At 38.5% G+C, this 24991-nt stretch overlaps 1 protein-coding gene across 5 annotated transcripts in view; it reads left to right on the forward strand.

The window, feature by feature from the left end:
- Positions 1 to 24991, forward strand: part of LOC148271785 (uncharacterized) — a 191983-nt gene that overhangs the window by 71291 nt on the left and 95701 nt on the right. Inside the window, exon 2 of one of the 5 annotated variants that reach the window (XM_088240934.1) lies at positions 15097 to 15132. The exons of the other annotated variants lie outside the window; for them this stretch is intronic. Coding sequence (XP_088097060.1) covers positions 15097 to 15100 — 4 coding nt within the window. The 3' untranslated portion in view covers positions 15101 to 15132. Of the gene's footprint in view, positions 1 to 15096; positions 15133 to 24991 lie in introns of those variants that run through there. 5 annotated transcript variants of the gene reach the window in all.

Raw genomic sequence — 24991 nt, forward strand, 5'->3', positions numbered from 1 at the left:
TAAATTTGGTGTCTCACAAAATTAATAACGTGGGTATGTCTCTTATGTTTACACAATTATGTTTAATATTATTCTGATACATAATAATATACGTAATATATTGATGTAAATACGACAGTTCAGCGACCTGTGTTTGTACCTTTATACCGTATTAAGTTTATTTTTTTTTAGCAAAAAATTCATGCCTTACTAAATAATTTTACGGTCATGTATATTAAATGGCACGTCGCGTCGAGGCGTTTTATCTCTGAACTTGGAAGAAAAATCGCGAGAAAATGGACGAGTTAAGTCAGTTTTATATGGAGCGGAAAACCCTTAGAGTATTATTACGCCGGCGCCGCCGGCTAACGGAGTCGCCCATATGGACAAAAACCATTCTACGATTATCAACTACGAAGATAACTGCAGTTTTCAGAAATACAACTTTTTACTTCGTAAAAAAAATAAAATATTTGCGATTTTATGATTGACCCAAATATTTCATTTTGAGGGCCATTTTCAACGAGTTGTAAATAATTCACTATTAGAAAATGGGAATCAAGTTGGGGTAGAGTGGGATTCGAACCACGGACCTTTGATCCGTGAGTCCGAGACACTAGCCTCAGCACCACAACCCGACCACATTGCCGTTCTTATGAAGAGTTCAGTATCTAGCATTTTTGACATTTTGTTAAATTCAGATTCGGAATTACGAAGAAAAAATATTTATTTTAGTCTTACTCACGCATCAATATTCCTTCAGGAACCATGTTATCGAGGAAGCAAAACTGGAGTAACTAGATTTCTTATTCAATCTTTAATTGAGTTTTATTTAAGTTTCATTTATTCAATTTATTATTTATTTATCTGAAATATAAATATTAATCTTAAACTAAACTCAATTAATCACTCAGTTTCTTTTCTTTCATTTGATACATGGCATAAACTGTAGGGATGACATTCATAGTATTGAAACTACAACAAAACAACATTAATTTCTTTTGTCGCGTTTTTCTCAGTCTAACTCAGATACTACGCTCTTCATACGGAGGGCAGAACAGGTTAGATAGTTTTTAGAAAGTTCTCATTTTGCTAAATTTCCCCTTCCAAACTCAAATCCGTAAGGATCAGGCTATTTGGTAGGGGGCGAGCTCCTTAACATCCTCAGGTTTAGCCAGTGGTCCCCCGAGGATTAGGCTTATTTTATAATGTAAAGCATCACATTCACATATAATGTGTATATGTGTTTCCTTATCTGCACTGCAGAACTTACATCTAGAAGTTTCGGAAAGATTCATTCTACCAAGGTGCTTGTTTTATCTAGAAGTGCTCTGTAAGGGTTCTAGTGATAACCTTCACTTGATTTCGGCGGAGGTTTTTTAGTTCGAAAGCGAACCTTTGCAAGTAACAAACTAAATAAATTCTCATGTAATAAAAATAATAAAGACATGCTGCAATCGGAGTAATAATCCAATGCTCTATGCACCTTAAGGTGGGGAAAGGAAATGATGATGCTTCTTTCAGCACATAGATTTTTTCGTTCGGCATCGAGCAATTTTTCCTCGTATGTGGGCTCCCAAGGAGGCTTAACGCTATGGCGTCCTAGGAAAGCGGTGTCATTATTTAGCTGCCGTAATATGTCGCGACGTGTTGTCCTGAGATAAAAACTTAAAGAAAACGGGGTCATTATCTAGTGGCCGTGACAACTGTCAAAAAAATCCGCGGGAATAAGTGCCCGCAATCTGTCATATTTTTTATAATGTTTAATTAATTTCGTAGAAATAATATCATTTTCAGAAAAGTTTTGAAATTAATAAAACAGTATTTTAAAAAATGATAAACTTTTTTCTTGTGGCAAATAATCATTTTTATTATTTATATAATCTGTTTTTTATTTACATACGTATCTGATATCTCAAGTGTTGTCCCGATATTTCTTCACATATTTTGTTTAAACTAGACTTTTTTTATAGTCTTTGCTTTTCACATTATGTAAAGATTTATGATTTTTTACTAAATCAATCAACACTCCCAATCACAATCACTTACAATCAATGTCCACATCAAATTCTAATGTACGAAGCCTATGTTAAAACTGAAATATGTTATATGCAACAACTATGGGGAACAGGAAATTAAAATGACATGAATAGACTTCAAAGACAGCAAAACAAAAAATTTAAGTTAGTATATGACAACAACAAAAGAACTCTTTAAATCACCTAAACAATTAAAGGTACAAACTCTTTCAACTAGAATCCTTTAAATTTATTCACAAATTAGCCACTGATGTTATTGTAGATGAAGAACTAAAACTTGAAATAAATTGTTGTAAACATGGACACAATACAAGAATATCAGAAGATTATCGTATACAACTTTCTTATTATACAATTGTTGCCGACGTAAAAGTACATGCACCAACTTGGCGGCCCTTCCTGGGGTTTTAATGTAGCATAGGAGGCTTCAGTATGTGTAAGCGATCTACCACCTCCTCAATAAAGACTAGTATTTGTCACTTTCGGGGGTGGTGATCGCCATACTGAAGCCCACATATAGATTAGAATTCATGAAAATATTTGTATGCCCATAATGTGTTTTTATGTTGTTCTGTATAAGTGTTGATCGCCGCGCGGTCGGCGGGGAACTGCGGCCGGTAGCGGGAGGGTGGGGACCTTATACGTGGCGCGAGAGAGACCGATAGAGCCGGCAAATGTGCTCGCTATCTCTCTCGCCGCGTGATTGGTCAACCTAGCACCGCCCGCTATTGGCCTAGCCCACCGCCGCACGGCAAAATGTTGTATATATAGCCCCGCCGGGGAAAAATAAAGTCAGTCATCTCACCACACTACTAAGGCTTTCTACTCTCCACTTCACCTCCCTACCTCGCTTCAAACCGGACCTCATCGCCACCTGGATTCGAACACCGCTACCCCCCTGGACTTGGAACTCGGATACTCTTTGGATTGGATTTTGGACCCCGGATAATTTGGACCCTTGGATACTTCCCCGGAACACACCCCGCCGTTCCCACCGACGGAGAGATACCGGCCTTACAACCCGGTTGCCTGACTCAGGATTGCGGCCGCCAGCGCTACTCGCTAGCGACCCCGCAAGGGATCTCTAGGCGACGATACCTCCCCCGGAGCTTATCGTTCGTCGGCCGAGGCCCGCCTACGCCCGGCCACTCTGCGTTTGACACCAGCACCTATAGAAATACAGTTCTTGTGACGGGCGCGATTGCTACGGACGAAGCAGTGATCCGCCGCGTCTGTTACAAGTTGGTCCTTCGAGCCGGATATTCATCGCAGAGCGCCTAGAGATGACTTCGAGAACCCCTTCACTCCGCTCGGGTCGAGGAGGCACGGAACCGAGAGAAGACCCTGCTACAGATCAGGACTCAGCCGAGTCGGACACATCCGAAGATACAGTCCAGCGGCTGAGGACGCAGGTTCGAACGCTCCGTGCTTCACTACACGATCAAGACCGACGCGTGCCCTTGGAGACGAATCCCGAGCCCGCGCCGCGTACTACGGATATGGACGGCATCATGACGGTGCTGTCAAAAATGGCGATTCTACTAGAGGCTTCGCAAGGAAGAAGCCCGACTTCAGCCCCAGAGGACGTTAGCAGAGTCGGCGCCATGATAGCGCGCCAATCTACTGCCAAGGACCTACCCGCCTTCGCCGGAGAGCCGCAGGAATGGGCTACTTTCAAATCGCAGTACACTCAGTCGACGGAGATGTGCTGCCTTTCGGATCCAGAAAACCTCCTGCGTCTACAGCGTGCGTTAAAAGGACGGGCAAGAGAATCTGTGTCGTCATTACTAGTGGATCCAAGCCAAGTGAGGGTGATAATGAAGACGTTGGAGCTACACTACGGCCAGCCGGACATTGTAGCGTCTTCCTTGTTGGAAAAAGTGAGAAGGCTCCGCTGCATACAGAACGACGGATCTACGCAAGCATTAGTAGATCTGTCTAGCGCAGTTCGGAACGCGATAGCGACCTTAGAAGGCTTCGGTGGCGATTACATGTCTACGCCACAACTACTAAGTGAACTAGTGAGCAAGTTACCGCTGTGCATGAAGTCTCTCTGGTGGTACAGCAGAAGAGGAAACCGGGTGAGGCCCTCCGCGAAGGATTTCGCGCTCTTCTTGGAAGATTTAACGGAATCTTCGATGATAGGCGGCGGAATAGAGCCGCAAGTGTACAGCGGAAAACAACGCGAGAAGCCACAGAAGCGAGAACAAGTGCATACAGTGATTTCAACAGAGGGAAACGGGAAAAGTGTAGCGTCATGTGTTTTGTGCGGACGAGGACATTTACTACAAACGTGCCAGGAATACATAGAGTGTAGTATTTCGGAAAGATGGGACATAGTGAAGCGAAAGAATTTGTGTTTTTCGTGTTTATCGAACACTCATCGGGCGATAAAGTGTAGAAATGTAAAAAAGTGCGGCCTCGATGGATGTCGCCGAACACATCACAAGACATTACACGACAGAAATAGTGCCGATATCAGTGAAGCTCGGTCTAGCGCCGATATACGAGCGCCAGATAATAATGCCCGCCGCAACACGCCTGCAGCGGCGGGCGCCGGGGGAAACAGACCGACCGCGAACGAAACCCGCGCCGCGAGTTCAAATGAAAGAAACTACGATTGCGGCCACAGTTCGCGGACGAATAATATAGTGACGAGCACCTACGCTCGGGAGGAACCGGTCCTCCTAAAAGTGATTCCCGTCATGTTAAGTGGTCCGCGAGGACGAGTGAACGCGTACGCGTTACTAGATGAGGGATCAACCGTGACATTGATTGACGCAAAAATAGCAAACGACATCGGCGCGCCGGGAGAGACTCGAGGATTAAAAATCCACGGTGCCGGCGGAATGTGCGTAACAGATAGTGCATCAAGAAAAGTCACAATTAAAGTGCGCGGAGTTACGGAAGATTTATTCACTCTCCGCGCAAACACAATACAGAAGCTGAGTCTGCCGCTACAGCCCGTGATTGAAGGGGAAGGCAGGATGCGACAAGTGTGCCCGCAGTTACTCATCGGCCAAGATAACGCCTCTCTCATAGTGACGAGAGAGGCACGGAGATGCGGGGAATACATCGCCTCAGTGACAGCCTTAGGAAAGGTGATACACGGTGGGCGGACACGCCAGACTAACGCCAGCATACTAATGGCGCTTAGTACAGAACAGAGACTAGAAAATCTAGTTAAACAAAATTACGCCGTCGACGCGTTAGGTATAAGTTCGACAGCCAAGATATCGCGTCAGGAGGCGCGAGCCACAGAAACCATGAGAGCCACGACACGTTTCCTACCGCAAGGACAGTACGAGACAGGGCTACTGTGGAAAGACAATCGAATATGTTTACCGGATAATCGCCGTACAGCGCTGAATCGATTTTTAAGCATAGAGAAAAAGTTCAGTAAAAACAGTGAATTCGCCGCGGCTTACAAGTTAAAGATTAAAGAATATCTAGACAAGGGGTATGCCCGGGAACTGACGCTGGCTGAAAGACAAGACACTGCGAGTGGGCTTTGGTTTTTGCCGCATTTCGCAGTGACGAACGTGAATAAACCGGATAAAATACGGATAGTATTTGACGCCGCCAGCCGCTGCAACGGGAAGTCATTGAACGACATGTTGGCCAACGGCCCGGACCTTCTCTCATCGCTTATGGGAAATATAATGCGATTTCGCGAGGGAAAGATCGCGCTGGCAGCAGATATAAGGGAGATGTTTCTCCAAATTAAAATAAGAAAAGAAGACCAGAGGGCGCAGCTGTTCCTCTGGCGCGATAGTCCCGAAGAAGAAATTCGGGAAATGATTATGACGTCGATGACGTTCGGCGCGGCGTGTTCACCGAGCAGCGCACAGTACGTGAGAAATCAAGTCGCAGAAGATCACGGGCAAGAGATGGCCGCCGCCAGGGATGCTGTGCGAAATAAATTCTACATGGACGACTATATGGATGCCGTAGACAGTGCAACAGAGGCGATACAACTGCGCCACGATGTCAGCGAACTACTACGGCGGGGCGGATTCATCCTCGCGAATTGGGCGAGTAATGATCCCTCCGTAATGGAAGCGATTCCTTCAAGTCTGAGAGGGAAAAGCGCACGCGAAATAATTAGCGGAACCTCCGTGACAGAGAGGGTCCTCGGCATCAAATGGGACCCGGTGACAGACGAGTTTCAATTTAAATTTAAAGTGTCACGGGAGGTTCCAACAGAGAGGCCTACAAAACGGCAGATGCTAAGTGAAGTTATGAGCATTTTCGATCCACTCGGTTTCGTAGGGTGTTTGACAATACGCCCGCGAATACTGCTACAAGATGTGTGGCGCTCCCACATAGAGTGGGACGAACAAGTGAATGAAGAACACGCAGAGAAATGGCGCACTTGGGTGGACATATTACGCAATACCGAGTGCGCTATACCGCGGCGCGTATCGAGCGCCAATGGCCAGCCAGTAGAGCTGCACGTATTTTCCGATGCCTCGGAGCAAGCGAGCTGCGCCGTAGCCTACATCGTGGAGGAGAACGCCGCCGGAAGGAATGCGACGTTCATGGCTAGCAAGTGCCGAGTTAGCCCGCTACGAGCGCTATCAATTCCACGCCTGGAATTACAAGCCGCGCTCATGGCCGCACGACTGGCGGCCACAATCAAGAAAGAATGCGGAAGTAATATACGCGATACCTACTACTGGACAGATTCTACTACGGTGCTGTGCTGGGTCCAGAGTGATTCGCGCATCTTCACGCCATTTGTAGCCCACCGCCTAGGGGAAATAGATGAGCTAACGAACGCTCAAGAGTGGCGGTGGGTACCAGGAAAGAAGAACCCCGCTGATCTCGGGACGCGGGACGGCGAGATACCAGACATCTCCCCGGCCGGCATGTGGTTCAGTGGGCCGAGTTTCATAAAGAAAAATAAAAGTCAATGGCCGCCGCTCAAGGTAATAACGGCGACCCCGGATACAAGCAGTGAAATAAAGTGTGCGAACAGTGCCATCGTGACAGCCCTCCCGGACGAAAGAAGATTTTCCTCCTGGCGGAGACTGATCAGGACTACAGCGTGGGTGTTGCGCTTCATAAACCGCTGCAGGAAAAAGAATACAGGAAGCGCGACACTCATCGCCCCGGAACTCAAGGCATCAGAGAGGGCGTGGATACTCATAAGCCAGACAGACAGTTACCACGCCGAGATAGCCGCAATTAGACGGGGGGAGTGCCTCCCGCGGAACAGCCGCCTGCTGGGCCTCACTCCCTACCTCGATAAAGATAGCGTCCTCAGAATGGGGACGCGAATTATGGAAGCCCCCGCGGTGAGCGAGCAACTAAAGGCGCCCGTCATACTGGACGGAGCGCACGCCTATACGCGTCTATTGATAAGGCATTATCACGAGTCGCGGCAACACGCAAGTACAGAGCGGACACTCAGCGAACTCAGACAACAGTTCTTTATAACACGATTACGGACAAATATAAGGAAAATTATATACGAGTGCCGCTACTGTCGAATACAGAAGGCCCGCCCGCAGCCTCCGCTCATGGGACAGCTGCCTGCCGGCCGACTCGATCATCACGTAAGGCCTTTTACCCACTGTGGGGTGGACATGTTCGGGCCCGTATACGTAACTATCGGAAGACGCCGGGAGAAACGATACGGGGCCCTGTTTACGTGCATGGTTACGAGGGCCGTGCATATTGAAATTACACCGTCGTTGAGTACTGACTCGACGGTGCAGGCCCTCAGAAGGATGGCGGCCCGCAGAGGACATCCGACAACGCTCTACTCGGACAACGGGACGAACTTCAGAGGCGCAGACAAAGAGATGGCGGCCGCCATGAAGGAACTAGCCCACGATCCCGAACTACAGAACGAGGCGACAAGGAGAGGGATCAAATGGGTGTTCAACCCGCCATCGGCGCCACACATGGGGGGAGCCTGGGAACGGCTCGTCCGGTCGATAAAGGGGGCGCTTATGGTGATTCTAAAGGAACAAGCCCCCCGAGAGGAAACGCTAATGACAGCGATAGCGGAGGCCGAGTACACAATAAACACTCGGCCCCTAACCCACGTCTCGCTTGATAGCCGAGACGACGCTCCGCTGACTCCGATGCACTTTCTCATCGGGTCGAGCGGGGCCCAGCCGCATCTGGCCGATTACAGAGACGCGCCGCCCGAACTGTGCCTCAGAAAACAATGGCGGGTGGCGCAGAAACTAGCCGACGCATTTTGGAAAAGATGGATGAGGGAATATCTCCCGACGTTGGCACAGCGACGGAAGTGGCAACAGGCCGCCACACCGATCATGGTCGATGACCTGGTCATAATAACGGACGCCGCCCTCCCGCGGAATGAATGGCCGCGGGGACGCGTCATAGCAGTCACACCAGGGAAGGATGGACAAGTCAGGAGCGCCCGGGTCCAGACAGCCACCGGAACCTACACACGACCCGCCGTCAAGCTCGCCGTGTTGCAAATCAAGGACGACGTCGGCGCAGAGATGCCTCCTCGGCAGGGGGGAGTGTTGCCGACGTAAAAGTACATGCACCAACTTGGCGGCCCTTCCTGGGGTTTTAATGTAGCATAGGAGGCTTCAGTATGTGTAAGCGATCTACCACCTCCTCAATAAAGACTAGTATTTGTCACTTTCGGGGGTGGTGATCGCCATACTGAAGCCCACATATAGATTAGAATTCATGAAAATATTTGTATGCCCATAATGTGTTTTTATGTTGTTCTGTATAAGTGTTGATCGCCGCGCGGTCGGCGGGGAACTGCGGCCGGTAGCGGGAGGGTGGGGACCTTATACGTGGCGCGAGAGAGACCGATAGAGCCGGCAAATGTGCTCGCTATCTCTCTCGCCGCGTGATTGGTCAACCTAGCACCGCCCGCTATTGGCCTAGCCCACCGCCGCACGGCAAAATGTTGTATATATAGCCCCGCCGGGGAAAAATAAAGTCAGTCATCTCACCACACTACTAAGGCTTTCTACTCTCCACTTCACCTCCCTACCTCGCTTCAAACCGGACCTCATCGCCACCTGGATTCGAACACCGCTACCCCCCTGGACTTGGAACTCGGATACTCTTTGGATTGGATTTTGGACCCCGGATAATTTGGACCCTTGGATACTTCCCCGGAACACACCCCGCCGTTCCCACCGACGGAGAGATACCGGCCTTACAACCCGGTTGCCTGACTCAGGATTGCGGCCGCCAGCGCTACTCGCTAGCGACCCCGCAAGGGATCTCTAGGCGACGATACCTCCCCCGGAGCTTATCGTTCGTCGGCCGAGGCCCGCCTACGCCCGGCCACTCTGCGTTTGACACCAGCACCTATAGAAATACAGTTCTTGTGACGGGCGCGATTGCTACGGACGAAGCAGTGATCCGCCGCGTCTGTTACAACAATTAACTACCAGGCGAAACTACACAAAAGACTCGGACAGGCTTTACAAAAGTTGTGAAAAAATATTAACATTAACAATAGAATATAAATTTAAAAATGTATTTTGTTAAATTAATGTAATTCGTAAGGGTTTATAAATAAATCAATTTCAAATTTAAAAAAATCACATTCATTTTGACAGGCAAAATGTTCACCGCTACACGAGAAAAACCGTTCGAAGACTTTTTGCACCCGCGCTATGACGGCCGTCCTGCAAATAGCGGCACCGATGTTTGACGTTCTGCTCACAATCAACGCTCTCTAAGAAACCAGCGCCATCTCCCGCCACATGACGACCATAGATGAGAGCACCGCTCTCCTAGGAAACTATAGCGTAACTCCTCGAATGCGGTGTGTGGTATGCGGTGGCCGAGCTTTTAAAATGTGACCAATTTCTTGTTCAGTATTCTAATTCATGAAAGACGGGCTTTGTAGGTTAGGTATCATAAATTGTAACTTATATTATCCAAGCTCTAAAAGAAAGCTTGAAAAACTTTGTGTAAGTTTTTTTTACCCAAAGTAGGGTTTTCAAATAAATTTCTCCGTGAATTTATAAATTTATCAAGATATGCTCTTCCGCGAACAACAGGAATAAGTGAATTATTACGGAGGTGAACGTCCTCTCCGAGATATACATGTATATTTATTATGTTACTCTGAATAAATTGCGTATTGTAAACAATTTCCAGTCCGTAGAGAGAATTTTAGCTGGCTCCGCAGTATAATAAACTAATATTGTTTTATCTCTTTGTTCTCGAGTGGTTGTTGTGAACTTGGCGAAGTTTTGTATAGGACGGGTTCACCGTACAAAAATTAACCCGCATTACAAAATCCGGGAAAATAATACGAACGAACAAACAAACCATCACGCTGTTTCCCCGCAAGGGTAGGCAGAGAGGATAGAAAGCTATGTCTCGCTTTCTTTACATTCATACATGTTCTTACGCACGCGCGCCGATTATTCCGACCTTTGACATGTCCATCTTCAGGTGTTTGTTGGATTTGGTCATTCCATGTCTTTCTCGGTCTTCCTCTATATCTGCATCCATCACCGTTCGTATTGTAAATCTTTTTAGCCGTTCTTCCGCTGTCCATTCGCTCTACATGTCCGAACCATCGCAGAGCTCCTTCCTTGATATTGTCGATAATGCTGATCTCAGCCTTCCAGAATGCACGGATCTCGATATTTGTGCATCTATCGTACAAAGGTTTACCAGAGATTCACCTGAGAGATCGCATTTCGACAGCATTCAGCCTACTTTCACCACTGTTTTTCTAAGCCTTATCTCGCTCCCATATTATATTTTTCATACAAAATTTAATTTTACTTTGTAGATCAAATTGAATTCGGGCCCTGGGCCCCGATTACAATGGGAAGTTAACATTTGTCTTCAATTTCACCCACAAAGTAAAATTAAGTTTTCTGTATGAAAAGCATAATATGCAAACATTTTATTCTTTTAAACATGTTCAATTATAAGTAACCGATGAAGATACTTTAAATGTTCATGCAAATATACTCATTTTCGCACGCAAATATCGATTTTTCTTTATAGACAGTGAAATCGACGATAACTCTGATAACTTTCTATTGTAATCGAGGCCCTGATCTCCGCGCTTTATTAGTGACGATATTTAATATAAAAAATGAAGATTAATTGCTTGATAATGAAACGGTGAAATTAAAACATTAATTATTTTTAATTGAATCACATGAATTGAATGAATTTATCTACAGAAACAATGACTTTCAGAAGTAATACGATTTACTCGGGAAATAACGTCGTACAATGTAATAATCTCGACACACTGTGTGTCGTTGTTGACGTTCGTCTGTTGTCTAATAACCCAATTAATTTCTGTATTATTAATTAAAGTATCGGGTGACGGAGTAGCGATTGTGTAGGTTATCGTAATACGAACTGCGAACACGCAGCACGCCGCACGCCTCAGTTTATCGCCAAACTTATTTAATAACGAAATATTTTAATATTTTTATTATTCATTCAAATTGATGAACTAAGATGCATTCTTCTTCCTGGTTGTACGTCTCATTTACTCGGGAGCAGCTCTTCTAGTCCTCGGGACGTCAGACCAGGAGATTTGTTGTTTGGTTAGTTTTTTTACGGCCGGTTGCCACCTGACGTTGAGACTGTTACCCCTCTTGCTGACTGGGGATGAGGATGCCACCGTTGACTATTGTTTCTCCGTTGCCATCCTCAACAATAGCCCAAAGTGTGCCCGGGTGGCCTGAGATGAGATTTCTGCCCCTCCCGCCTGTTCCGCCGTACTGATGCACTTCATCTCCGCCATCACAGCCGTTAGGGTCTTCACCCGCAGTCCTAGGGAGGGATCGCGTTATACCCCGCAATGCTGGGTCCTCTTTAAAACTTAGCCACATAAACACTCCGGTCTGCTGAAGCGAAAGGTGACCACCTACGCGACGTGGACGCGCTGAATAAGAATTATTATATATGGACGCATTACACTTATTTAATCCATGTCCTAGGTGGAGCGTATGATGTCCTCAAAAAGGTTTCCCCGTCAGCTGTGAACTCGTACGCATTCTGCCTAGGGCTTCCAGTCTCGACACAAATGAGAGTCTCGAGACTAAAATGAAACTTGGAGACCAAGTCTCTAAATTTCGAGACTATTCGATACTAACGATAATTCGTATAAAAATAGATTATATTGTAAATAAATCACATCATAGCACACAAGGCTGTAGTCTGGTAAATCGCGCGCAAAATTAGGAAATCATACGGTTTTGCTATTTTAAAACGAATGTTTTTTTTAAATCGCGCAATAATAAAAAAAACATAAATTAGATAAAAACAATAATTTTTCGTTATATGTTCGAAATCATTTCGAATTCGCATCTCAACTTTTTTATGGCCTTCATACCTCCCCTTATTGGTTCCAGGGCAGGTATGAAGGTTATAAAAACGTTAATAAGATGTTGTTACGAATTGAATATTATAACCAGAATTATCCTCTTTTTAAAAATAAAATAATACAATTCTATAAAATAAATTTTTAACTAAAATATTTAAACAAATATTTTTCTTTTAAAGTTTCACCGAAGGAATTATTTTACGTAGAAATAAAGGAAAATGCCACAAAAATGTATGTGATTTAAAATGCTGGTATTTCTTTTCAAAAACAAAAAAATCAGGATTTTGCTGCGGCCACTTTCATAGTAAATTTATTATCTTCAAATTATTAAAACAAATTTTATTTCAATACTTAAGTGAGATCCCAGATACCTAAGTTAAGTCTAAATTTGAAATTACGTAATCTGTCGGTTTTAATGTAATTATATTTTAGTTACATAAAACTTTTAAGCATATTCTTTAATAGAAATACCTTCAAAAATTATTAGTTTTTATCTAATTTATGTTTTTTCACTTTTTTATTATTGCGCGATTAAAAAAGACATTCGTTTTAAAATAGCAAAATCGTATGATTTCCTAATTTTGCGCGCGATTTACTAGACTACAGCCTTAATGGAACTTATTAAAAAATAATAGAAAACTTACAACCATTTATCAACAAACATAGATCACAATAGCCTAACTTAAAAAACATACGAGAAAAATCATCTTAAATGAAAAACTAGTGAAGGGTGAACTCGGCAAGCAACCAGCAGCCATTATGCTCCAGACAGAGCTAACAGAAAACAGAAAATATATGTAGCTTTAGCGCACATTCAAGCACCGTCGCACTGGTCCAGCCTCAGTCTAACTAAAAAGTGGCAGTTTTGACCTGGCGAGTGGTTTTTTTGGCTTTGGATTCTTAGCGTGCCTGTGCCAGCACTGAGATTTTAAAATTCTACCTTAATTTTCATTCTCTTTGTATATATAATTCCTCCGTACGTGTGATGTCACTGAACTCCTCCTAAACGGCTAAACCGATTTACGTGCGGTTTTCAGAGAAATATAGATCTTTGCGCTGTGCATGTTCGTAGATATTAAAATCTTCAATCTAGTATGTAAAAAAAAAGTAAGGAGCAAAAATGTTTTATTCATCGATCTACCAGGGTTGCATTCAAGGAGAACGCATTTACAAAAAAATGGAAAGATGTCGTTTTTTTGTGTATAAAAAAGTTTATTTTTGAATGTTTACAAACAGCATTCGTTTTTTGTGGATCTCAATCAGATTCTTTCCTTAAATTCCTTATAATTTCTACCCATTTATTTCTTTTTACTGGACTTTTGGTAATACTAAAATAATATTAAATTCAATTTATTTTTAAAAATCGTATTCCTACATAAGTACACCCCTCTGTTGGTGAGAAGACCGGAGTGTGACGTTTGCAAAAATAATGCCATATTTGAAAAAAGATTAATTTTTTGTTTTGGAATTCAACCATGAACAAGTACCTAGGTACCAGGCGCGTGCGGTGACTTTTATCAGTAAGGATGCTGACAAATAACCATCATATTCCTTATTTTAGCAGGTCTATTCAGAATTATTTGACAAGCCATATAAGTTGTCCATTAGAGTAATAATAATTAACAGTTGACAATCAATAAATTGACGGAGCACAGGCGCGTCTAGAGGCGAAGCTGTAAATTTCCTTCTTCTTTTTCCACTCCTAAGCCAGAACACCAGACGCTTCCGGGAGACCTTATGGTTAGCCAGCACTCTCGCCTCCTCCAACGTCAATTCCGCGTCCCTTAGTTCCGCCGAACAAAGCTGAAAGATAGCCATCGATGGTTTTCCAGGACGGTCCCCGTAGGTGTGAAAAAGAGATAACAATATAAACATCCAAACACCTAAAATAAGACCCGAGACAATCATTCATAAATTTGGGCCAAGTCTCAATAATGCGCTCTTTCAAACTTTATGATAAACGTTATTAGAGTCGTTTTTTCTTTGCATTATACAAGTTGGATGCTTTTTAACTCTCCGAGTCTCGAAAGAGAAATCTAAAATCTTATAAACCTAAAACGCATGCGCGAAAATTTGGACAAATGCTATGGGAACTAGACGCAACTCGATAGGCAGCATCCCGCGTATACAACAAATACTATCAAGAACAAGATACCTAGATATAGTATGTACGTTGGTATAGGAAATACGCATATGTAGCTAGGTATATATACTGAAGATATTGTTTGAATCGCGTGCACCCGAACGTTCTCAGTGAGATTTTTAGGAATACATATTTGAAGGTTTTATTTCGTATTTATGTTTTTTTTGTAAAATTCATTTTTTTTTTTTAATTTCAAGGGATGCGCCGCATCCACGGTATCTATGGACGGAACGCGCCTGTTAGGTACCTACTTAAATTCAATATTTTTTTAATATTCAGTTTATAGTTTTGGAATTTAATCACAAAGAAGTACCTAGGTACATACTTATCAATGAAAAGTCTTTTTTCAAGGTAATAGCAGGCAAGCCAACGTTCGGGGTTCGGACAGGACAACGTCTGTCGGGGTCGCTAGTAATATTACGTATGTAAATTTCGATACTAGCATCTCGAGAGCCTCGATATTGAAAATTTCTCAAGACTCTCAAAATTTCGAGTCTCAAGTCTCGAACGGAAACCCAACAAAAAATCACTCTCGGAAGGCATTCGCAGTAAGTTGCCGAAATGCCCAGGCGAATTTAATTTTAATAATTTGTTTTATTTTGTTTCAGGTAAGCGCCTTACTCCTCCCACAATGCTTTATTCGAGATGTTTTCTGCTACCGTTTAGTGCACATTTGTGTAAGTTATTAAATTATAATTTTGTATTTTCCTCCTCTCAAACTTCTAGCAGAGCTTTTCTTTTCTATTCTTGTATAATATTTTATATTTTTTTCTTAGTGTGCAAGATTTTCGCTTTCATATTTATTTGATGTATGTACTATTTATATACTTAATCCATATAGACGTAATCTATATACATAAAAATAAATCGCCTTTATTAGTCTCGCAAAAACTCGAAAATGGCTTGACAGATTTACGTGCGGTTTTTTGCAAAATCTTCTAATTTACATCTTCGCGGTTTATAAATAATAATACCAAGAGTGGGAAAAAAATTAGAAGCATATATGTGTTTTTCATCGATTTTCCTGGGTTGCATTTGACCAAAATGCATATGTTAAAAAAATCGGATAATGTCGTTTTTTTGTATATAAAAAAAGTTTTATTTCAACGTTTCCAAACAACAATTATTTTTAATGGATACTAAATTGATTAATTTCCTTACGATTTCTCAATTTCTAGATATCAACTTATTTATAATGGATTTTTAGTAATGCTTAAATAATTTTAACCGACGTTTGACACATTTTTGAAAAACGGATTCTTACACAGAATGCACCACTGTCGGTAAGTAGCGCAGAGTTTGACATTTGCACAAATAATTCTATTTTTGAAAATTAATTATTTACAGATTTGGAATTCAACCATAAACAAGAACCTTGGTACCTACTTAAATTCAATATTTGGAAATGAATTGTTTTAACTATTGGAATTCAATCATAAACAAGTACCTAGGTACTTACTTAGCAATGAAAAGTATTTTTCCTTTTATCTGAAGTTTTTGCACGCTTTCACGACAGTCATTTTTATTTTCTTTTGGTTTCGAATTAAATGTCAAGGTTACGTCAAACCCGACTGGTGGTTAAAGTCTGACTAAATTCGCGTTAAGCATGAGTTGAGTGTCATAATTTTAGAATGCTCGGGGTAAAACGCGGTCTAAATTTTCGTCATTAACACGTAATCCCGTATTTTCTCCATGGATTATGGCTTTTGAGTAGTGATTTTTGCACGATTTTAATTTGAGACAAAAATTTATTAAAAAAAATAATAAACACTTTACTATGAAGAGTGGAGAGGAGATGGGAAATTAGAAGGAGAACGGAACAACTCAAATATTTAGATAGTGACATTTCAATCTTTATTTTAATGTAAATAAAGAAGGGGCATCTCTAACATTAATGGGTATATTATTCCACAACCGAGCAGCTACAACTGTGAAAGAGGAGGCAAGAAAATTAGAGCTATGAAAGGGTATTAAAAGGATTCTCTCGTTACTAGAACAAAGAGATAGTCCATGTTTTGACAGAGGTTGGAAGAGCTCTCTCAGATAAGCAGGCGAAGTGGGATTATTAAAAATATTGCGAAGAAGAGATAGAATGTGAATGTTTCTTCTATGCCTGATACTGAGCCGGTTAGTTGCGTGCGATATTCGGTTATGTGGTCGAATTTACGAAGATTAAAGATATAACGGATACAAACATTCTGCAATCGTTCCAATTTATAAGCAATTCAGATTTAGCATCTGGATAACATACATCTGCATAATCACGGCTTTCCCTTATCCATTGGGTCATTGAACCCCGAAATTTGCTACCAATTTTAAAAATATGTACCTTCAATATATTATGATGAAAGTACAATTTATGTAATTAGATTTTATATATTTTTATTTAAATCATTCATTCATATATATAAGTACCTTTTAATATTCGTATTTTTACACACGTTATCTAGAATATTATGAAGAAAAATCACGCGGTACGAATTAGAACATTTAATTGGGGGTCAAAACCCGATTACATAAATAGTTTATGCTTTTCACTCATTGCTATTGCAAACTTTTGTTATGTGATAATTTTGTTTAGTTTTCGAGTTGTATGATAGTGTTTATCTAAAAAGAATCCTTAATAATAATATAGTAAAAATAGAGCATTTATTCAATAAAATACGCATTTAATTACAAAATAATTACATTATAAGAATAAAAACATAAAGTATTAAAACATATTTATTTATCCCGATAAACTATTAAATAATAATGATGTAATAACTTATATTTACATACAAGTTATTAATTTAAAAATACTTGGTACACTTCCACTTATTTATTTTGATTAATTAGCGCTTTCACCCTCTAATGGGCACCAGTCTGAAGATGCGTATGTGGTATTTTTGTTTATTTCTTTCCAAATAAATTATACATTTTTGGATTTATTGCCAAATTCCAACTTCTTCCAACTGACTGATAAAATAAAGGTGTTATTAAAATTATTTAAGCTTTCATATTTATCCAAAAAAACGTATTATTTTTAAAGTTTTATTGTAGCATTATCTTTCTTTTTCATTATTACCTAGCTAAATACTAGCCACTTTATGTTTATGTTAAATTATTCTCAGTTTTACTTTGTTATATTTATATTTAGAACATAAGATTTTCTTACTTTATTTGTTATCTTTTATTTGTCATCTTAGATATGTTATGTTTCTTTTTTACTTTTATGCAGTTTTTTAAATGAAATATTTTACTTTAACAAATTTGTTCAGTTTTAACTATTCAGTTGAGTGATATAGTTATATTTCATATAATATATTACATAATGAATTGTTCACTGCTGTGATTATTTCTGTAAAACTTTTTATTGTAAAAGGTTGATACATAAATAAATAAATAAATATTAAGCAGTGTTTCGTAGATGTGTCCAAACCACAAATTTGTTATGTAATGTTTAGATATTATTCATCAATTATATTATGTAAACATATCATGCACAAATAAGTATAATTTTTTTATTTATTGTTTTATGTTAATTTAATTGCTGTGTAGATTTGATTATTCACTCTTCACAAAAGTGCTACTATCTCAGTTTCACTTTTCTATGTCTGGCTGCTTTCTGCATTCAATTTATATTTATTTATTTTAAATGTACCTACACTTAAGATAATTTCTTGTTTTATATAAATTATCCTTACACTGCATAATATTCACCAGTCTGAAGATGTCCATTAGAGGGTGAAAGCTCTAACTGGTCAAAACAAATAAGTGGGAGTGTACCAAGTATTTTAAAATTAATAACTCATATGTAAATATAAGTTATTACATCATTATTTATATAAGTTATTTTAAATCATATTACAGCATTTTTTTTTTCATAAAACAAGTCCAAAAATATTTTCGCTTTGGCGGGTTTGTTGCTAAAAGCAATATCATTTACCAGCCTCCTTACGTGTTCGGAACATATCCAGCAGCTTTTGTTCTCCAATGCGTTAGGAAATCATCGTCTCTAACCACTTATTAAATAATTTTACGCTATCCAATCCAGAACACTTGCCCATTATGTGATCTGAAGTAAGTATTAAGACAATATACTAATCACAATGATAAATGCCTTGTACACTATAATGGATGTTCGATATAAAGAGAAAGGAGACTTCTTAGCATATATAATGTATGAACATGCTTGATAATTATTTATTAACGTGGGATTTTTTACGTCCTTGAGAATAAAAGAAACAAATCCATATTAAAACAGGTAAATATGTTTTTATATCAAAATCAATATATTGTCAAGGTTGGGTTTAAAACCGGTGCAAAACGGATTTTTTAAATCGATTTATTATATACTATTTTCATTTAATTTATTTATTTAGAATACTAACAGATGTGCAGGTTAAATGATTATAAATAGAAACTAAAAAAAATGTATTTATAAAAATCGTAAGGCCTGCCATGCAATAACATGTGTTCATTTAATTTGGGAAATATCACATACTACGATTACCGATAAAAATATATGAAATGGATTTAGAATAATTAATTGTATCTTCAAAATCAATATGGATATTGCGGAGAAATGTTTTCATATATAAATGTAAAAAAGAAATTCAATAAAAATATGTTTGTAGAAAAACACGACGTGTTTGGCCTTGATTGTTGTGACGTCAAGATTCATAAAATTGTTTTAGACAAATTTCAATGGCAAGAGCAAATAAACATAAATCGTGACGTATTAGGGGCGGGGCCAATGGAATGACCGCTTTTGCGGGAATTAAAAATTAAAAACTTAAAAGTATTTTTTATGCTACTAATAATTAGCAAAAAAAAATTTTTTTACTGGACAGTATTTCTTAGACCTTTATTACCTTAAAAATGTAAAAAACGTGACATTTTCTTATTATACTAAAATAAAGCGATGACGCCGACAAGCGACGGTTTAAAACTAATGTACTAAAATGTACTAAATGTACTAAAAATAAAATAAATATGGACCAAAAAAGAAAATAGTGGGAAGGAAAAGAAGGAAATGAGTGGTAGAGGATGAATGAAGGAAAGAAGGAGTGGAAAATTGCATTTGATTTCTTAAATAAAAAAATGACAAAAGGTCTATTCTTTGTTATTCTTTATCAAGTCCAGTAGTTCTCTTACGTACCTACTATAAAGAATGTTAAATACAGGGTGTTATTTAAACCCTGTCACATCTGAAACCACGATGATCAGTATGGGCAAGAAGACATATTGGCATATTAAAAAAAATATTTAGAACGATGAAAATTTGTAAAAATAAAATATTAAAAATAACAAATGGTTGCTTACTTCTGCAGGGGAGAAGCGAAGGGGGCGCGGCCGCGTAATTAAGGGTATGTAAGACCCCCCTCCCCCCACCTCGTTTCTCTTCTGCAGAAGTGAGCAACCATTTGTTTTTTTAAATATTTTATTTTTATAAATTTTATTCGTTCTAAAAATTTATTTTAATGTGCCAATATGTCTTCTTGCTCATACTGATCATCGTGGTTTCGGATGTGACAGGGTTTAAAGAACACCCTGTATATCTAGATCATTCAAATTTTATATTATTCATCATCATCATCATTCCTTTTCCGCACCCAATGGTGCATAGGACACTGCATCGGTACACCAATCGCAGCGTTTCTTGATCATTTTTGTTACATGAAGATAAGATGTTCAGTCTTACGCTTCAGATACCAGTCCAGGGACTGTAAAATATTCTGGTCTGAAATCATCCTTTTAATTAAATATTTCATATCAACCGTGTCGGGAATCAAACCCAGGACCTCTCGCACGGTAGGCAAACGCGCTGACGAGTCCGACATTTTATAGATTATTATTATATTATTCTTTCAGTCAGAGGCCATTCCGCGCCATCTGTCGCACACAAATAATGCAAAAAGTCTTTTTTTAAAATTATTTATTATTCTAATTAATCTAATTTAATCATATTAATTAAAAACTCATCCGCGCCGTCACGAGTTTCGTGTTTTGAGTGCAAATAGTGTAGAGGACTATAATTATTGTGAATGTTAACACAAATACTACAGCCATTACTATAACACGCATCACTTAAAATAACATTATTTTAATTGTTGTCGTGAATACTACTTTAAATCACATTTTTTGTTGACATGAACAATTATAATATGTAACTAATAGATTTTGAATACACTAAATGTAAAATCAGTTTTTTTTATGTTTGTAGAGCTAACTTTGTAGTTTTTTTTATTATTTCTTTTTTTTATTTTTTTTTACAGTAAACATAAGAGGTAAAACAGAATATTAATAAATAAAGGATAATTACATAGAAATGAAATACATATTAACAGTAAAAATAGTTAACAAAAATCCCACATAGGCATGGCCTATTCGTGGCTATACAAGAAATGTTTATGAATTTTTGCTCCTATTACTTAATGTTCTTAAAATAAATATTTAAAAAATCTTTGATTATTGAGTACATGAAAATTACATTTTTATATGTAAAAATTGTATGTATTTATTTGATATGTAATATATTTTCTTTACTAACTTTATATACTATATGGAAATCTGTTATTAGTTCTGAGTTTATACACTATATCTGTTTGTTTACTAAAAATATGTATGTAGAACTGTTTATTTCCCAAATAAGATAAAATAAAATAATAAATAGACAGTTTTAATATTTTTTAAGGGAAAAAAATAAAATATTTACTTTCTTATGATATACCCAAATATTTCCATTTTGGGGCCATTTTCAACGAGTTGTAAATAACTCACTATAAGAAATTGAAAATCAAGTTTTTTGTCCTGAATTCAAATATATCGATTTTTACTCATACACAAGGTTTCGTGATACAGGCATTCATAATTTCAAACGTTTAAATACTTTCTCAATTTATAACTGCTCGATATTTAAACATTCTGACTTACCTAGAAACTCCGAGTTACATGTTTGAATGCTTGCCAAGCTGCGTTCTAAATAGTTCCTCAAACTTTTCGTCGTGTATTAGTGATCGTATTTGTGGACCTATAAATATTTCATCTTTAATTTTTGCATCACTAATCTAAGGAAACTTCTGTTTGAGGTACATGAAACCGGGAGTATTGTCCGTATTGACGAAACTGTGTAGGTGATGGAGGAATTCCAAACACATGTTTGAAAACAGGATACAAAAGATTGGATTAACTGCATCTATTAGTACTCGCGATACAGAAATCATGTCGACCAGTGTTATTTATAGGCCAAACTGATCGTTTTCTTTACTCAACTGAAAGAAAACAAATTCTAGCTCAACGGTCCGTAATAAACTGTAGAGGATTTCCAAATCCTCGCCACTTTTTCAGGACTAACTTTCAGTATTTCAGTTACGTTTCGTCCTTGAGTAGCTTCTTTTCGAAATGAGTTGGCTTAACGAAATTGTCGAAACGAAAACGTTTCTTTTATTCCAACAAAAGTTTTCATTTATTCACGTTAAATCTTGCTCTATTTCGTACTTTTTATTTTGTTAATTTATTTATTTTATTTTATTAGGAAATAATGACACAACTAGACATAGATATTTTATACATAGATAAGGTTCAAACCCGATATATTATTGTGACATTGCTAAACTCGCCATCCCTTATTCTTCACGGCATGCAATGTGTTACAACGATAATTTAATTTTAAAAAGATTAAAACTGAATGTAATTTCCCATTTTTATTTTATATGTCTCTTTTTCACTTTCACACCGCAGATTTTTAATATTTATTTTACATAAACAAACAGTCAACAGTGATATATTAACGTAAAAAAAACGGTTTAAAGACAGACCGGCAAAGTTTCTAAATAAAAATCATACATATTAAACTGTGGTACAACAAAAGAGTGTGTTTGTGTGTATTTGTATGAGAGTAAGTGTAGAGGTGTATTTGTGTGGGAGTAAGTGTTCAGGTGTGTGTAAGCGTGAGCATCATTAAAGAGCAAGTGGTAGCGTATCGCAGCCATAACGAATGAGTCTTAATTTATTTTTAAATAAATTAAGGGGCATGTTAAATATATCAACAGATGGAAAAAAATAAGAAAAAAATAGATGACGGTGTTGTGCATAGTTAGATATTTTAATATGTTCTAGATTTAGTATTCCCACGCCTATGCGTTTTTTGTTGTTTTATTAAACACAGCTTTATAGTTATATGTATATGTAAGAATAAATGAACTAAAATGTAAACATTTATTTTAAACTTAAATAAAATTAGTAAATAGTGACCGACCAAAACAAGATTTTCAGCTTCTAGTTTCGGCCGAAACAGAAATTTATTTAAATAAGTTAAAAGTCACTTCTAAACGCCCAAAAAGCGTTTTTATTGTTAAACCTAACGAGTTCATTTAAATAAGCGTTAAATAAAATAGGTAGATAAATGAATAAAACATTTATGCTCCTTACTTCTTTTTTACACATAAGATTGAAGATTTTAAAATTTACGAACACGCACAACGCAAAGATCTATGTTTCTCTGAAAACCGCACGTAAATCGGTTAAGCCGTTTAGGAGGAGTTCAGTGACACCGCACATACAGAGGAATTATGCATATAAACATAAAAAATTTACAAAAATAGAAATATGAAATATTTTTAAAATCACGAGAACTTCGTCACGGTGCTCTAAATGTTTAATAACTAAATGTTATTAAACATTTGTATATAACCACTTACCGATTTTTCTATGTCAACTGGTTTCGAGACGTACCCATCTCTTCGTCAGGACACGAATTAAACCAACATGCAAAACCCACTATACACCTTCACCATAGTTGTTGCACAAAAATATAAAACCAACGCGACATGCGTTTTAATTAGCACATACACTGATTAGGAAAAATATGCACTGATTATATTATGAAAATATTTTATCTTGTTTGAGAAATAGTTGAAAAAAAGGAGAGTGAATGGAAGAAGGAACTTGAGCTTTAATTGATGTCCCGACGAAGAGACGGGTACGTCTCGAAATCGGTATGCATAGAAAAGTCAATAAGTGGTTATATACAAATATTTAATAACATTTACTAAAATGTTTGACCAAAAAGTTAATGCTTTAAATACTAATTATTCTTAACAAATTACAACAGGGATGGAGAATACCTTAAATAAAGGAATATGGAAATCAAGGCATTTACAGGGCTTATGACCTGTCATTGGCTGGTTTTAGTGGCCACTTTACACACTGTGTAACATTCACCATTTTGCCTATGTTTGAACATCCATATTTCTTCAATTCTTCCATCTGTTGATTTTAGTGAAGTTAAAGAGCTGAAACCTTTATTGTTGCGAAGAGATTCATCTGACTGAATTATTTCACATACTAGGCGACGCCTGAAAACAATTTTTCAATTTTTAAACTTCTTCTTGGGCTAGTTGGTTTCATTACAATATTTGAGTTTGTCCAAATGTTCATAGACAAAAGATCACAAAAAACCATAAGCCTTGTAAAAGCCTTGACTTCCATATTCCCTTATTTAAGGTATTCTCCATCCCTGTTTTAATTTGTTCGTCTTAATGACCCCCGAGGGGCTGAAATCCAGTCTTTTGTCTATGAACATTTGGACAAACTCAAATATTGTAATTAATTATTCTTTTTAGCTATGAATCTGTTTTAGCGGAGGTGCGATATTGTACACATATATTTTTTGTACCATCTTATCGACAATGTCGATATGAATAGATATCTATCTTTGGGATATATACTCGAACCAAATCGTATGTAATCAGTATTTCGTAAGGTACGAGTATCTATCTACATGGTTCATTAATACGTTAAGCGTGTATATATCTAATAATACTTCTAGTATAGACGTGTACGGACCCAGGTACTCAATATTACGTGTTACGTCACGCGTCATCGTTCCTAGAAATCCATATATGTAATTGCCAAACTCAGTCACGAATTGTTGTCTTTGTTCCAAGTTACCAGAAAACTTTTGAATTACCCATACACACATACATTGTGACTATAAATTCAATTTAGGGTCAGATATTAGAAACATCACTCCGCGTCACACCAACAGACGCAATATTACTGATGATGGAACTTTTCATTCTATACGGATCTTAGAGTAATAATACGTCACTGGTAAAGTCGCCCATACGACAAAAAACATTATTTGATTATCAAACACGAAGTTAGCTACTTCTCTTTCTTCTAGTGCCTTTTTTTGTAGACAAACCATTCAGCAATGTTTTGAGTATTTCCAAATGTTTGCAGACAGGCTGGATTAACTGGACAAGTTCCTTATCGGTCCACAATAGAATATCCATACTTATCTCAACAATCAAAGATAATAATACAAGTTTATTAAAAACAGGAAAATCCACTTTTTTAATAATTATAAACCTTTTACCTACTTAATAAACAAGGTAATTAAGTAGGTAAAAGGTTTATAATCAACTCCCTGGGGAGCTATTTAGATCTAAATTTGTTGCAACAGAGAGGGAAAGCATTTTGGTGAAGGAAAGAAGAATAGAACGGAGTTCAGGA

Source organism: Micrasema longulum, unplaced genomic scaffold (assembly GCF_059751315.1).
Source record: "Micrasema longulum isolate JH-2025_06_02 unplaced genomic scaffold, ASM5975131v1 h1tg002648l, whole genome shotgun sequence".
NCBI lineage: Eukaryota > Metazoa > Arthropoda > Insecta > Trichoptera > Brachycentridae > Micrasema > Micrasema longulum.